General features: G+C 33.3%; 1 protein-coding gene across 1 annotated transcript in view; it reads right to left on the bottom strand.

The window, feature by feature from the left end:
- The window catches only part of eml1 (EMAP like 1), an 85,843-nt gene extending 70,207 nt beyond the window's left edge, over positions 1-15,636 (bottom strand). Inside the window, exon 1 of the mRNA XM_073826730.1 lies at positions 15,509-15,636. Within this exon, the coding sequence (XP_073682831.1) occupies positions 15,509-15,536 (28 nt within the window). The 5' untranslated portion in view covers positions 15,537-15,636. The remainder of the gene's footprint in view (positions 1-15,508) is intronic.
- Between the last annotated feature and the right edge of the window lie 630 nt (positions 15,637-16,266).

Raw genomic sequence — 16,266 nt, 5'->3', positions numbered from 1 at the left:
GATTATTTTATTTTACTTTATTTTATTTTGCCTAATTGCTTCATTTAGTAAACATGTTTTAAGTATAAAACAGCATAAAAAAAAAAATATATATATATATATATATATATATATATAATGTAATTCGCATTCAACTAAAATATTTTCCAACTCACAGCGATTATTTTATTTTACTTTATTTTATTTTGTCTGAAAAATTGCTTCATATACTAAACATGTTACGAACAAAACAGCATAAAAAAATAAAAAATAAAATAATAAAAAATAAAATAAGGTGAATGACAAATGTATTAAAAGTCATTTCCAACTCAGCGATTTTATTTTATTTTATTTTGCCTAAAATTTTCTTCGTATAGTACACATAGTTTTTATTCAAGTACAAAACAGCATAAAATAAAATAGAAAACCCTACAGCCTATAATAGTGATTTATATTCTGAGCTGTCACAGCTGCTCTGATATGATCACATGAAACATCAAATCATCAGAAGCATCCATGCGTGAAGCATTTTGCTGAAGCAATAATTAAAAAAAAAAAGAAAAAAGAAAAAAAATTAAAAGTGTAAAAAGAAAAAAGAAAATCTAAATAAATAGTGAAAACATTAGAAACACAGAAAAAATGCAAAACTGAGCTACTCTATTCTCATATATCTATAATTCTCAAATTTTGAGATTCTAAAAAAATTCCTATCTAATTTGACTTTTACCGGTGCCATTATATAATTTTGCTATAGAACAGCAGAAGCACTTTTTGATGATTTTTTGGCGTGTTAATGGAGGCCGAGGGCAAACAGAGGCAAAAATAGTCCAGTGGTGGAGCTGTGAGATTAGAGAGTCACAGACCCCTGGAGAGAGACACCAGTTGGGGGAAGGGAGAGAGGCTGGCAGAAGCACTTCATCATCTCTGTGCAAGTCTTGGGATCCCTCGGGTGGCAGCCGAACAGTGCTACACCCGCCCATTGTTCCCCAATTATGCTGGCTGCACCTTTTCCACACAAACACATGCACACACTTACACAAACACAAAATCATACACAAACATACACAAAGTGACAGAATTACACTGATCTTTTGGAAATTGCATGGTATAATCTAAAGACTATATGAGGACTTCAAAACCAAGCATATGCTGAAATCCAGAAAATAATCTGCCAAGTAACTAGGGGTGTGCGATATGACCATTTTTGATCGTGGATGATTAAAATGATTAAAATGTCTCCACAATCTGTTTTGTGCTACAGCGTGCCCCCGTCTCAATATACTTACTGTACAACATGACACACATTCACTCATGGGACACTGCAGTTATTTCGTCTGCTTTCTGTCTGGTATGCGCTTCATAAGCGTGTACACTAAAAGCCTGTCAAACAGTGGCTGATAACTGGACTAAGCTATCTTTCATGTCTGATCCGCTAATATGTCAAAAACACACAAGGATATAAGCACTATTATGTCTAAAGTAAACACTTGAGAGAAAAACAGATGCACGCCTGTATATTAGATGCGTGCAGCTCTTAAAGCGACAGAACTAAACAAGCTGCCGATTGTCATTAAAGGGACAGTTCACTCAAAAATATACTCACATGTCTCAAAACTCTATTATTTTTTTCTTGTGCTGAACACAAAAGAAGATATTTTGAAGAATGTGGATCACATTAGCTGGTCTCCACCGAGTTTGATATTGGGGGAAAAAATAATAAAATATTATGAAAGTAAATGGAGACCAGCAACTGTTTGGTTACGCATATTATTCAAAATAAGTTTTATGTTGAGTGAAAGTTTTATAATGAGAGTGAGCAAATGATGACAGAATTGTCATTTTTGGGTGATGGTAGGCTAATAAAACACACACACACACACACACACACACACACGCACACATGTTTGTTTTTGTGAATTGTGGGGACATTCCATAGACGTAATGGTTTTTATACTGTACAAACGATATTTGCTATCACCCTACACCTTCCCTACACCTAAACCTAGCCCTCACAGGAGACTGTGCATATCTTTACATTCTCAAAAAAACGTATTCTGTATGATTTATAAGCCTTTTGAAAAGTGGGGACATGGGCAATGTCCTCATAAGTCACCCTCTCCTTGTAATACCTATGTCATACCCATGTTATTACACCAATTTGTGTCCTGATATGTCACAAAAACAAACACACGCACACACACACACACACACACACACACACACACACACACACACACACACACATGTTGGGTTTACATGTTTTATGGGGACATTCCATAGGCGTAATGTTTTTTATACTGTACAAACCGTACTTTCTATCGCCCTACACCTACCCTACACCTAAACCTAGCCCTCACAGGAGATTGTGCATACTTTTACTTCATCAAAAAAACTCATTGTGCATGATTTATAAGCCTGTTTCCTCATGGGGACCTGAGAAATGTCCCCACAAGGTCAAAATCTACTGGTATTCCTATCCTTGTGGGGACATTTGGTCCCCACAACGTGATGAATACCAGGTACACACACACACACACACACACACACACACACACACACACACACACACACACACACACACACAAAGGAAAATCACTCACTGCTCTTGACTGAAGACCTTTAATACAGTTGCTTTAATAAAAGCCATTGTATAATTTATAGTGCACTCAAAAAAATGATTCTACCACACTGTACAGTTAATTTAAAAAAATCTTTTTCATTTAACACCATTGTGTTAGGTTTCCCATTTAAACAATTGCATTGTGTTAAACTGATTTGAAACAGTTTCGTTTTGGTTCAACTCAATATTTTCATTTTGAAAGAACGTATTTCAATTAAGTAGAGTTGAGAGTACATAAATTATTTTACTTGTGTAACTAGGAGGTGGATTTCCCCTTCCCATCATGCTTTGCACACGGCTGGATAAGGAGAGTAAATGTTGAAATAAAATTTTATTTTATGCATTTTTTAAATAAAATGATAAAATTGGGAGACTTGTTAATGTTTAATGTTCTTTTATGTTTGTATTTAAAACAGTTTCTGGTATGGTAGTGTTTTTGGGGGTTACCATTGTGGTGAATGCATAGAGCATGTGCTTGGGTTGAGGACCTGATAACATAAGTTAAAGTTGTTTTAATAATAAAATAAACAACTACTTTGGGCATGCCATGGATGTAACAAAGCCATCTTATGGCTAATGCCTAATAAGTTGGTTAATGCCTAAAGTTAAGTAAATCCAATGTATCATTTTTTGAGTGTAGAAGAATTTCTGCCTAGTTATTTGTTTTCCAGTTAAATGTTTTAGATTGAGTTCAACAAGCATAAAATAATTACTTCATAAACGTATCAATTTCATTGAAACTATATTTGATCAAATTGAGTTGGCCCAACTCAATTACATTTCATTGCATGAATTTGTTTTTTATGAGTTGGGGTCACACATATTTATTGGATGGAAATCCTGCCCTCAATTAAATTTGAGTTCATCCAATGACTTATTTTTTTGAGTGTGTATATAGTGTTTTAATTTTATGTTTTTTAATTCAATTCCTTGAATGCTACTGCTAAATACACCTACTGTACCTGAAAATTAAAACACTGTTTGTTTTATTTATATATGATGTGTATTTGTAACATGTAGCCTGTCTTTGTTCTTATTTTTTAATAACAAAGATAAAATAATGACAAAGATTTTTATCTTCGCCCACTTTGGCATAAACATCTGCCATTCTTTTTATTTTATATTTTGTTACCTTGTTAGGTTTTGGTTTTAAAACAGGGAAATTAGTTTGGCTGTACTGCTCAGACAGCTTGCAAAATACTAAAACATGACAAAGATAAAATTGTGATATTTCTGAAAAAAAAAAAAAAAAAAAAAAACGTAATTTGATATTTTTGCCATATTGCCCACCCCTACAAGCAACCTACAACATCGCCTTACACATCTACATATCCGCCTTTCTGCCAATTAGTTCAAGCTAGCTATTGTTAAATAATATTACAATAATGGTACAAACAATCCGCTTACTGTACATGAAAAATGACATCCATGTTTGCAATCAGCTGACATTTTCCTCCTCCATTAGATTTACAACTGCATTAATGGCATGTCGTAAGCAATGTCAGGAGGTTGTGTTGATAATAGACCGTGCCAGTGCCTGAGGTTTAGACTAAAATAGCATCTGCACCTTTCTCTGCTCCAATGCCTATTAGTGAATTAACATTCAATATGAAGCACAGACTCAAGGAGTTCATTAAAAGATCTTACATGAGCAAGCTTCTTATTATATAACAACTATTTCACACATATTGTGAATGAATAATGACTCTTTATGAAGGGATGACATAATCCCTAGTGACACTCAAATCTCTATACAGGGCAATTAAAAAAACAGCTTTCTGAATGTCTCTATTCTTAGTGTTTGAAACACCCGAGCTGTGCTACTTTTGGATACTGGATAATCTAATGTTAGGTTAGCCATTTTTATTATGACTCTGTCACCACCCAGCAACAGCATCGGCCCCACAGGCATCAGTCTGAACATTTAACACCCAAATAGACTTCTGTCTTAAATTAAATATTATATTACATGCAATAATATTAGATAATGATTATTAATAACTTGAGTTAATACTGCATTAACCAAATTTCATACGCTATAAATGGACACTAAAATGCTCCTCAGAGCTAAAAATATTGAGAAATAATTTGATTGAGAAACAGTATTATTGGTATGCTCACAATTCAGTTTTGCAGTCACAGGAATACATCATATTTTAAAATGTATTAAAATAGAAATCAGTTTTAAATTATAGTATTATTTCACAATATTAGTGTTTTTACTGCATTTTGTATCAATTAAGTGCAGCCTTGCTATTCAAATGTTTTTAAGAGTGTTTTCTGCTCATAAAGGCTGCATTGATTTGATTAAAAATACAGGGAAAACTGTTATATTCTGAAATATTATTGGAATTAAAAATAGTAGTTTTCTATTTGAATACACTTTAAAATAGAATTTATTTATTTTTTTGCAAAGCTGATTTTTCAGTTTTCAGTGTCACATGATCCTTCAGAAATCATTCTAATATGCTGATTTATTATCAATGTTGAAAACAGTTGTGCTGCTTATTATTTATTTATGTTTGGAACCAGTGATACTTTTTTCAGGATTCTTTGATTAATAAAATGTTAAAAAGGACAGCATTTTTGTATTTGCATTTCAAGTTTGTGATCAGTATTTTTTTCTTTCTTTGAAAGAAATTTATACATTTTATTCAGCAAGGATGTGTTAAATTGATCAAAAGTGATAGTAAAGACTTATATTGTTAGAAAAGATTTCAATTTTAAACTTTTCATTCATCAAAGAATCCTGAAAAAAGTTATTACAGGTTCCAACAAAAATATTAAGAAACAAATTAGATTTTAAACTATATTAAAATAGAAAAACACTATTTTAAGTTGCAATAATATTTCACAGTATTCTTGTTTTGTGTGTTTTTGTATTCAAATTAAAAATATTTAGTTATTTTGTATTGCAATATTTCATAATGATTCTTTTTTCTGTAAATTTTGAACAGTAGTGTATTGTCCAATCATTTTTATTTTAAATAAATTATGTTCTTTTAAACATCGTATTCATTACAGAATCCTGGAATAAGTATCACAGGTTAAAAAAAAAACAGCAGCAGCAAAACTATTTCCAACATCGATAATAAAAGTAATGAATCAGCATATTAGAATGATTTCTGAAGGATCATGTGACACTTAAGACTGGAGTAATGATGATAAAAATTTAGCTTTGCATCATCAAAATAAATTATATTTTAAAGTTTTTTAAAATAGAAAAACGCTATTTTAAATTGCAATAATATTTGACAATGTTACTGTTTTTTCTGTATTTTTAATCAAAATAAACAGCCATCATGAGCAGAAAAGACTTCTTCAAAAAAATCTTACTGATCCCAAACTTTTGAACGGCAGTGTGTGTGTGTGTGTGTGTGTGTGTGTGTGTATATATATATATATATATATATATACAACAAATCACCACTATAGATCTGCAAGTCTTATTTATCCTATCAAATGTATAATTATCTTGTCATTTCCCTCTGAGATCCATAATTCTAGCTTACATTCATTCTTTCTTACTATCCTACAGTTAACTGTCTCTAAACAGGGATCATCTGTTTATGAGATTGAAACAGCACTCATGATCCTCTGACTTGTGAAAACAGTTCAGATCCAGAATTAACAAATTCCAGACATCAAATTACAACACTTCAGACAGACAGTGTGTTCCATATGAGTGCTCTAAATCTAATCAGTTAACATCATGAGTCAAACAGCTTTGGTCAAGCCACGCTGACATCATCTAAATGACATCATACACAACTGCAGTTAATTTGTCCAATGAAAGAGTACCGGATTAGTGGAAAGAAAAAGATCAGCAGAAATAGCAAAAAGGAAAGTTTTGTTTAATCAAATAAAATCAGCCTCCCAGCACCATTACAAGCAAAGCTTATCATATACAGTTGAAGTCAAAAGTTTACAGAATCTGCAAAATGTTAATTATTTTACCAAAATAAGAGAGAGCATACAAAATGCATGTTATTTTTTATTTAGTACTGACCTGAATAAGATATTTCACATAAAAGATGTTTACATATAGTCCACAAGAGAAAATAAAAGTTGAATTTATAAAAATTACCCTGTTCAAAAGTTTACACTCCCTTGATTCTTAATACTGTGCTGTTACCCGAATGATCCACAGCTGTGTTTTTTGTGAGTTCATGAGTGTCCTGAACAGTTAAACTGCCCACTGTTCTTCAGAAAAATCCTTCAGGTCCCACAGATTCTGTGTTTTTTCAGCATTTTTGTGTATTTGAACCTTTTCCAACATGACTGTCTGATTTTGAGATCCATCTTTTCGCACTGAGGACAACTGAGGGACTTTATTACAGAAGGTTCAAATGCTCACTGATGCTCCAGAAAGAAAAAACGATGCGTTAAGAGCGGATGGTGAAAACTTTTTGTATTTAAAAATCAGGGTTAAATTAACTTATTTTGTCTTCTGGGAAACATGTAAGTATCTCCTGTAGCTTCCAAAAGGCAGTACTAAATGAAAACATATGATATTTGGGAAAAGTGTACACATTCTCACTCTGTTCAAAAGAGCTTTTCCTTCTAAAGCATCAGTGAGTGTTTGAACCTTCTGTAATAGTTGCGTACGAGTCCCTCAGTTGTCCTCAGTGTGAAAAGATGGATCTCAAAATCATACACACTCTTAAAAACAAAGATTTATTATCATCATTGATGGTTGCATAAAGAACCTTGAACATCCATGGAAGCTTTCAAATGCAGAAAAGGTTCTCTTTAGTTGAAAAAAGGTTAAATGTTCTTCAAAATGGTTATTTTAAGAACTGATCACTGAAAGGTTCTTTGCGGAACCAAAAATGCTTCTTCTTTGGCGTCACTGCAAAAACACCCCTTTGGATTTTTAAGATTGCAGTCAAGGGACTCATGAACAACTATCACTAAACAACAACAACAACAACAAAAAAAAAAACACAGCTGTGGAGCATTCAAGTAACAACACATTAAGAATCAAGTGAATGTAAACTTTTAAACAGGGTCATTTTTATAAATTTATCTTGTGGGCTATATGTAAACGTATGTGAAATATCTTATCCAGGTCAGTACTAAATAAAAAATAACATGCATTTCATATGATCCTTCTTATTTTGGTCAAATAATTACCTTATTGCAGATTCTGCAAAGTGTATGTAAACTTTTGACCTCAACTGTATAACTGTTACAAATCCACATACATGCAACAAACAAACACAAGGCCAGGCGACCAACATGCAATTGCATGATCTGCATTTCTACAAGCTCTCCATCCACTTCCGGGCCGCACGGACTCGTGACACAGCTGGTGTGGGTGGGGACCAGGGCAGCCAGCCATGCTGTTTCCCCTGAGGCATTATTCTCCACAAACCCCTGGACCACCACCTGGTCCAAGGCAAGCCCTGCTTCCATGGCCCCTGTAGTCTGGATCTTACCAGGGAGGATGGACCAACAGTCAGGCGAATGGAAAGAAGGAGCAGGAACACAGAAGAACGTGACTGCACCTAACTAACACCCCCTACTGTTCCCATTCAGATGATGATGTCATTAAATCTTACATCAGCGCTCATAAACTCACTCGAGCATCCAGCCAGCATGAATAAAATCCAGTAAATGAGCTGCAAACCCCATATATGCTGAATCATATGCCCAAACAGAATCATATATTCCAGCCACAAAGTAAATATCTACTGTATAAATGCAGAAGGATAATGTGGATGTTGTTCTTATGAAAAGACAATCTAGGTGGGTTGTATGACAGATGTGATTCAAATGTTCTTTCATCTGTGATGATTATATAAGAGTATGTTCTCCTGCTTGCATAGCTTTGTATCCTGTGAAGCAGGGAAAACATTAATCATATCTGACTTCTTCTGCTGGATACATGGAAACCCCCATCCCCCAGTTACTATATAAGGAAGGACATACATGATGCTCTACATACACCTATACAACAACACAGAGCTCTTTTCTTTCACATATGTGTTCCTGGACCACAAAACCAGTCTTAAGTAGCACAGGTATATTTGTAGAAATAGCCAAAAATACATTGTATGGGTCAAAATTATTGGGTAGTAAAGTAAAGATCATGTTGCATAAAGATGTTTTGTAAATTTCCTACCATAAATATATCAAAACTACATTTTCGATTGGTGATATGCATTGCTAAGAACTTCATTTGGACACATTTAAAGGCCACTTTCTCAATATTTAGATTTTTTGCACCCTCAGATTCCAGATTTACAATATTGTCATCCTAACAACCATGCATCAATAGAAAGCTTATTTAATCAGATTTCTTTCAGATAATGTATCTCAGTTTCAACAAAAATTAACCCTTAAGACTGGTTTTGTGGCCCAGGGTCACAAATATCACATCACTTATGATCTAAAATCCAGAAGAGCTTTGAAATGTAGTATACAGTTAGTTTCAGGTCATTATTAATAACTGCTGCACTACAAAAACTGTTCAGTTGTTACCTCAGGGTCTATTTCTGTTACAAATGACGGTTGAATAAGTCACAATTATTTTAGCAGTTTATTTAGATGTTACCACATGAATTAAAAGTCTGGCCTATACAATAATCTGATCATTATTTTTAAATACTACAAGCAAATTTAGGCATCACAGCATTATAATGAATAAAAAAAGTAAGACATTCTGCAAAATGTGCATGCACTAATAAATATTCAATACATACTGGCTGAATTTTTAAGTAAAAAAAAAAAGATCAAATAACCCATACAATACCAATATATCATAATAAATCATGTAATCATGTTATTTTGGAAACAGGCTTTAGTCTGAATTTTATAGACTTACGGTTGAGGTCAAAAGTTTACATACACCTTGCAGAATCTGCAAAATGTTAATCATTTTAGCAAAATAAGAGGGGTCATACAAAATGCATGTTATTTTTTTATTTAGTACTGACCCGAATAAGATATTTCACATAAAAGATGTTTACATATAGTCCAAAAAAATAGTTGTATTTATAAAAATTACCCTGTTCAAGAGTTTACATACACATACATCCACAGTATTAAGAATCAAATGTAAACTTTTGAACAGTGTCATTTTTATAAATTCAACTATTATTTTGTTGTGTAAACGTGAAATGTGAAATATCTTATTCAGGTCAGTACCAAATAAAAAATAACGTGCATTTGTATGATCCATATTATTTTGATAAAATGATTAACATTTTGCAGATTCTGCAAGGTGTATGTAAACTTTTGACTTCAACTGTATATACCTTACTTGTATAAAGTTACAGAATCCCTAAATCCAATAACATGACTAGTTCACTGGTTAAACCAATTAGTGGGCCTTTCAAAATACAAGGCTCATGCATCACATTGCTCTAATGGGATCTTAATGGCATGAACCAAAAGTAGGAGTGCTTTTCTCCACATACTGCTTACATTTTGGACTTCACATTAACAATCTCAGATTGTCAGGATTACTCTGGTCGATCAATATACTATCTTGAATAACTCTGCCCGCCAACGCTAAGAGGCTGAAATTGCATTACGGATGGAGATGCTCCTCCCCAGACCAGACCAGACCAGACCAGATGAGTGAAGTCATTATATAAAAATACCCTTGCAATGGAAAAAACAGCATTCTTTTCAAACAATACAGCAAAGACAAACACGGATGATGCCATGGCAGATGTTTGCAATGTAACTAAATTATAACTGCACACGCTGCACTACTAGGGAACTGTCCATGCCTGAGATGATTTTTTGGTTATTTCTCATCCCTTATGACAGCCAGGGTGGGGCAGTAAAACAATGGAGAATGCTTATTCACTCACCTGCCAAAATAGAAATAAATTAAGCCTGTTGGCTGTTTGTCACACCTCCACAACTGTCAGCACTCATGAAGGATATTATACATCACAGATAGTGTATATGTTCTCATAGTATGGCAAGTCGTTTTAGCCTAAAATATACTACACGTTACTCGTCGTAATTGCATTTTTACTAGTAACAATTCAATTAGAGAGCTCTATAATTCAATTTTTTACTAGTAACAATTCCAATTAGAGAGCTCTACAAATTATTTTTTTCTAGTCATGTCTCCATTGACTTCCATTCATTTTTAATTACAGAGCTCTACAACTGAATTATTACTAGTAATAATTCCAATTAAAGAGCTCTCTAATTCAGTTTTTACTAGTAACAATTCCAATTACAGAGCTTTCTAATTAAATACTTACTAGTAACAATTCCAATTAGAGAGCTCTACAAATTAGTTTTTCTAGTCATATGTCTCCATTGACTTCCATTCATTTTTAATTACAGAGCTCTCTAATTTAATTATTACTAGTAAAAATGCAATTACAGAGCTCTACAATTAAATTTTACTAGTAAAAAACACATTAAAGATATGTTTAATTGCAGAGCTCTGTAATTGAATTAAAGAGCTCTCTAATTCAGTTCTTACTAGTAACAATTGAATTAGAGGGCTCTTTAATTGGAATTATTACTAGTAAGAATTGAATTAGAAAGCTCTTTAATTGGAATTATTACTAGTAAAATTAGATTTAGAGAGCTCTCTAATTGTAATTCTTACTAGTAAAAATTCTGTTGTAGAGCTCTGTAATTAAAAATGAATGGAAGTCAATGGAGACATATGACTAGTAAAAATGAATTTGTGGAGCTCTCCAATTGGAATTGTTACTAGTAGGAATTGAATTATAGAGCTCTCTGTTTGAATTGTTACTAGTAGGAATTGAATTATAGAGCTCTCTAATTGAATTGTTACTAGTAATAATGCAATTACCACGACTAACGCATAGTATATTTTAGGCTAAAACAGCTTGCCATACTCTTAGGGCCTAAGCCTTACTCACCAAATGAGATCAGAATGACCAAAAAAGCATGGTGGTGTCCTTTATAGAGGCTTATATGTCATGCATTAGCACCACACGCAGTTAAACTAAACACAACTAAATGTCATTCTGTCACAATATAACTCTCCTTTGTTTTGAATTATCTGACCTTTTAGTAGGTGGGTGTACTGTGTGTAACTTACTATGGTATTTAAAATAACTGTACAGTGACACCTTGTGGTTAATAGAGCAAAGTAAACTGTTGTAAGTAAACAAATCAGCCGTGTTACTTAAACTATAAACACTTTTGTCCTTGTAAACTACATACAAACTTGAAACACGCTATCGCTAATTTGTTTGTTTACTAAAAATGACCAACAACGAATATCACAGAGGAACTTTGTCATTTCTAATAACATACACCATCAACATTTCCAACTCGTTTGACAGCATTATGGAGGAAATTACATTGTAAACAAAAATAACCGACCGCGCTGTCTGTCTTGCTATTGCTAAGCTAATATCATACCGCATTAAATACTGTATATCAATAAAATATTAATAGTGTAAGCTAAACAAAATTGCTCCTTGGCTGGAAACGACACGTAGTAAAATAAAATAAATATTGACCTTTATTGCTCTTCGTGTCCTGCACATATTTAATCTCAAGCGTGTTCTTCAGTGACACTTTCAACAAAAGAAACAAAAAAACTGAGGTAAAAAAAAAAGAGAAGAAATGACGGAAAAACTAGGGGGCAGTCGTATTTACACTACTAGTCGAAAGTTTTTGAACAGAAGGACTTTTATTGTTTTTAAAGAAGATTTTTCTGCTCACCAAGCCTGCTTTTATTTGATCCAAATTACAGCAAATATTTTAACAATATTTTTACTATTTAAAATAACTGTTTTCTATTTGAATTTATTTTAAATGTAATTTATTCCTGTGATCAAAGCTACATTTTTAGCATCATTACTCCAGTCTTCAGTGTCACATGTTTTCATTTTTATATGCTGATTTGCTGTTCAATAAACATTTTATTATTATTATTATTATTATTATTATTATTATTATTATTATTATTATTTTAAACAGTTAAGTAAATCAGGATTTTTTTAATAATAAAAAGATCTAAAGATTATCATTTATCTGAAATAAAAAGCTTTCGTTACATTATGCACTACACCATTCAAAAAGCTTGGAGTCTGTATAATTTTTTTTTTTTAAGAAATGACAGAAATTAATATTTTTATTTAGCAAGGATGCTTTAAAATGATCAAAAGTGATAATAAAGTCATTTATAATGTTACAAAAGATTTCTATTTCAGGTAAATGTTGTTCTTCTGAACTTTCTATTCATCAAAGAAACCTGAAAATTATACTCAGCAGTTTTCAACATAAGAATAATAATTAATAAGCAAATCGGATTATTAGAATGAATTCTGAAGGATCATGTAACACTGAAGACTGGAGTAATGATGCTTGAAAATCAGCTTTGAAATCACAGGAATAAATTATGTTTTAAAATATATTCAAATAGAAAACAGTTAAATTTTAGTGTTTTTGCTGTACTTTGGATCAAATAAATGCAGGCTTGCTTTAGCAGACAAATCTTACTGTTCAAAAACTTTCGACTGGTAGCGTATATTTGGGGAAAAAAATGTACCCTTAATTTTAAATGTGCTAATTCTCATTCTTCTCTCAGGTTTGAAATACCATACTGTACTACATTGCTTTTAATTATGCCTGAGAAATAACAATCACACTGTACATTAAAGTATAAACTTATTCTGATATTATATGTGTGTCACAATCAGTATATTTATGTAGCACAGGCCTGCAGTTATTATGGGACATTTTAAGATTCAGTCAGTGGAAAACAAATACCCTCCTGTTACACAGAGGCCCAATGATTATACAAAGTGGGTTCATTAAACTCTGAGCTTCATTAAACAAAGACCTTCTTCACAATTATGAAAGGGATTCCAAAGTGTGGCCTAATTAATTAGTTCTGTAAACAGCTCAAGGTTATCTGTTTATGTCTCATGACTGGGAATTACCAAACAACTTTTCTCAGGATATTCAAAGACAAAAATGAGAAGCACAGGCTACTTTACAGTGAAGTTATTGTTATTGTATGATATTAACAATAACAATATTTCCAGAGCAATGTAACATGAACAGCAAGACAGAAATGGAAACAGACTATAAGTAAGCACAGACTAGAATATTTGAATATTTGACCAAATCTACAATCTGAGGGTGGAAAAAATCTAAACACTGCGAAAATCTTCTTTAAAGTGGTCAAAATTAAGTTCTTGGCAATGCGTATTACTAATCAAAAATTAAGTTTTGATATATTCATGGAAGGGAAATTTACAAAATATTTTCATGGAACATGATCTGTACTTAATACCCTAATGATTTTTGGCATAAAGGAAAAATAATAAACGATCATTTTGACCCATACAATGTATTTTTGGCTATTGCTACAACTAAACCCATGCTACTTAAAGGAGTAGTTCACTTTCAGAACAAAAATTTACAGATAATGTACTCACCCCCTTGTCATCCAAGATGTTCATGTCTTTTTTTCTTCAGTCGTAAAGAAATTGTGTTTTTTGAGGAAAACATTTCAGGATTTCTCTCCATATAGTGGACTTCTATGGTGCCCCGGAGTTTGAACTTCCAAAATGCAGCTTCAAATGGCTCTAAACGATCCCAGCCGAGGAAGAAGGGTCTTATCTAGCAAAATGATCTGTAATTTTCAAAACAAAATGACAATTTATATACTTTTTAACCTCAAATGCTCGTCTTGTCTAGCTCTGTACTCTGTGTAGAGATTAAAAAGTATATAAATTGTAAATGTTTTTAGAAAAGAACCAATCACTTCACTAGATAAGACCCTTCTTCCACGGCTGGGATCATTTAGAGCCCTTTGAAGCTGCATTTAACCTGCATTTTGGAAGTTCAAACTCTGGGGCACCATTGAAGACCATTATATGGAAAACAAATCCTGAAATGTTTTCCTCAAAAAACATAATTTCTTTGTGACAGAAGAAAGAAAGACATGTACATCGTGGATGACAAGTGGGTGAGCACATTATCTGTAAATGTTTGTTTTGAAAGTGAACAACTCTTTTAAGACTAGTAAACAGTTGAAGCATCCTGGATGATGTTTAGACACTCTCACGTCTTTAAACCTATGTTTTTGAACACTGACATATGCGAATATCAATGCATGCCAGATTCCTAACAACAGATAGAGCTGGCCTTGGCAAACACATAACAGCAGTGAGATATTACATGTGACTACTGATAACTCCCACAGATTTGGAAGAGAATGCGCTGACTTCATTCTCATAACAAACCTTCAAATATTAAACATTCCCTTATGGCATAATCTGAATACTTGGAGACATTCATGGCAAAGCAGAAGGTCACTAGCAATTTATTATTATGCTTTTTAAATGTGACTTCGCTACATAACAGAAGAGAAAACTGACATTTTCTTCTTCAGCCTGCCATGTTAACTGGGTTAGTATAATGCTTGAGCAGGTAAACAGTATTGTTCCTCGCACCAGGAGGGAGATGGTCTATTTATATCTGATTATTTTCACTGTGCAGACCGCCAGCCAACATTCATACTTTCCTAGACTCCTCTCTGTGTAAAGGAAATGATCCTTTCAAGCATGTTTTATGTTTATGAAAGTTATAAATGTATTGCAATAAAGACACCCATGCGTATCAACACGGCACTGTTATAAATAACAGCAGCAGCGGTGTTCAGCCGTGATGTACGATCCAGATTAATTATTTGTGGAGGCTACAACACACACTTCGCAACAGATACACACACAGAACTGAAGCACATTTTGTAAAATGATAGTCTCCCTCTTAAAACGTCCTATGACAGAGATGGTTGGCCTGAGAGCAGCCATATAAGGCTAAAACCTTTGCACTCTCATCAAGCAGAATATGAGAACATATTTGCAGGATGAGTTGTCAGCATGGAGCCAGGCCAAAACAGGATAAATCTGAAATTCCCTGACAACAGATACTCACCCATCGGAAGCCCCTCGCAGTCTGACATTATGGAGTAAAGTGGAAAACTCTCTGTGAATGGATAATGCCCAAAACAAAAGTCTGACGATGAAACTCTGCGTACACCATCCGACCTCTCTGCTTCTGTCCTCGCAGGCCAGCTGAGAACCATGGGATGCAAAGAATGCATATCAAGCACTCATGCCCCGGCCACTATTGGACGATAAATATGTTTACACCCTCCCTCTTTCCTCTGGAGGCAATCCATTTAATCTGACCGGCCTGCAACACTGAGAGGCTCCATTACCGGATACAAATACTGTCACTCTAGCTATTTTGAAGCCAGATGAACCCTGAATTTACCAGTGGCAACAAATGAGCGATAGCTAATTGAAGTTTAGTTTCTTGTTCTAAAATAGAAACAAAGACCAAGGAGAATTGTTTATGTAATGCCTGTATTATATTAATGTCACATGTGTATCACAGTTGCCTGCACTGCAAAAAAAATGCTTTTCTTACTTAGATTTTTTTTTTGTCTTGTTTCCAGCCAAAAGATCGAAAAATTCTTAAATCAGGAAGAATTTTCTTGACGAGTAAAAATTATTGTCTTGTTTTCAGAAAAAAGAGGTCAAACTTAACCCTCTGGGGCCCAAGGGTGTTTTGGGGCCCTGAAGAAGTTTTGACATGCCTTGACATTTGTGCTTTTTTCAGTATGTTAAAAACATATTAATATCCTAAATCTAAATACATTGTATTTAGCACAAATTGGACTACAAAAT

The sequence above is a fragment of the Garra rufa genome, chromosome 21, assembly GCF_049309525.1.
Source record: "Garra rufa chromosome 21, GarRuf1.0, whole genome shotgun sequence".
Classification (NCBI taxonomy): domain Eukaryota; kingdom Metazoa; phylum Chordata; class Actinopteri; order Cypriniformes; family Cyprinidae; genus Garra; species Garra rufa.
The sequence above is the reverse complement of the archived record's forward strand: the minus strand, read 5'-3'. Positions and strand labels throughout refer to the sequence as shown.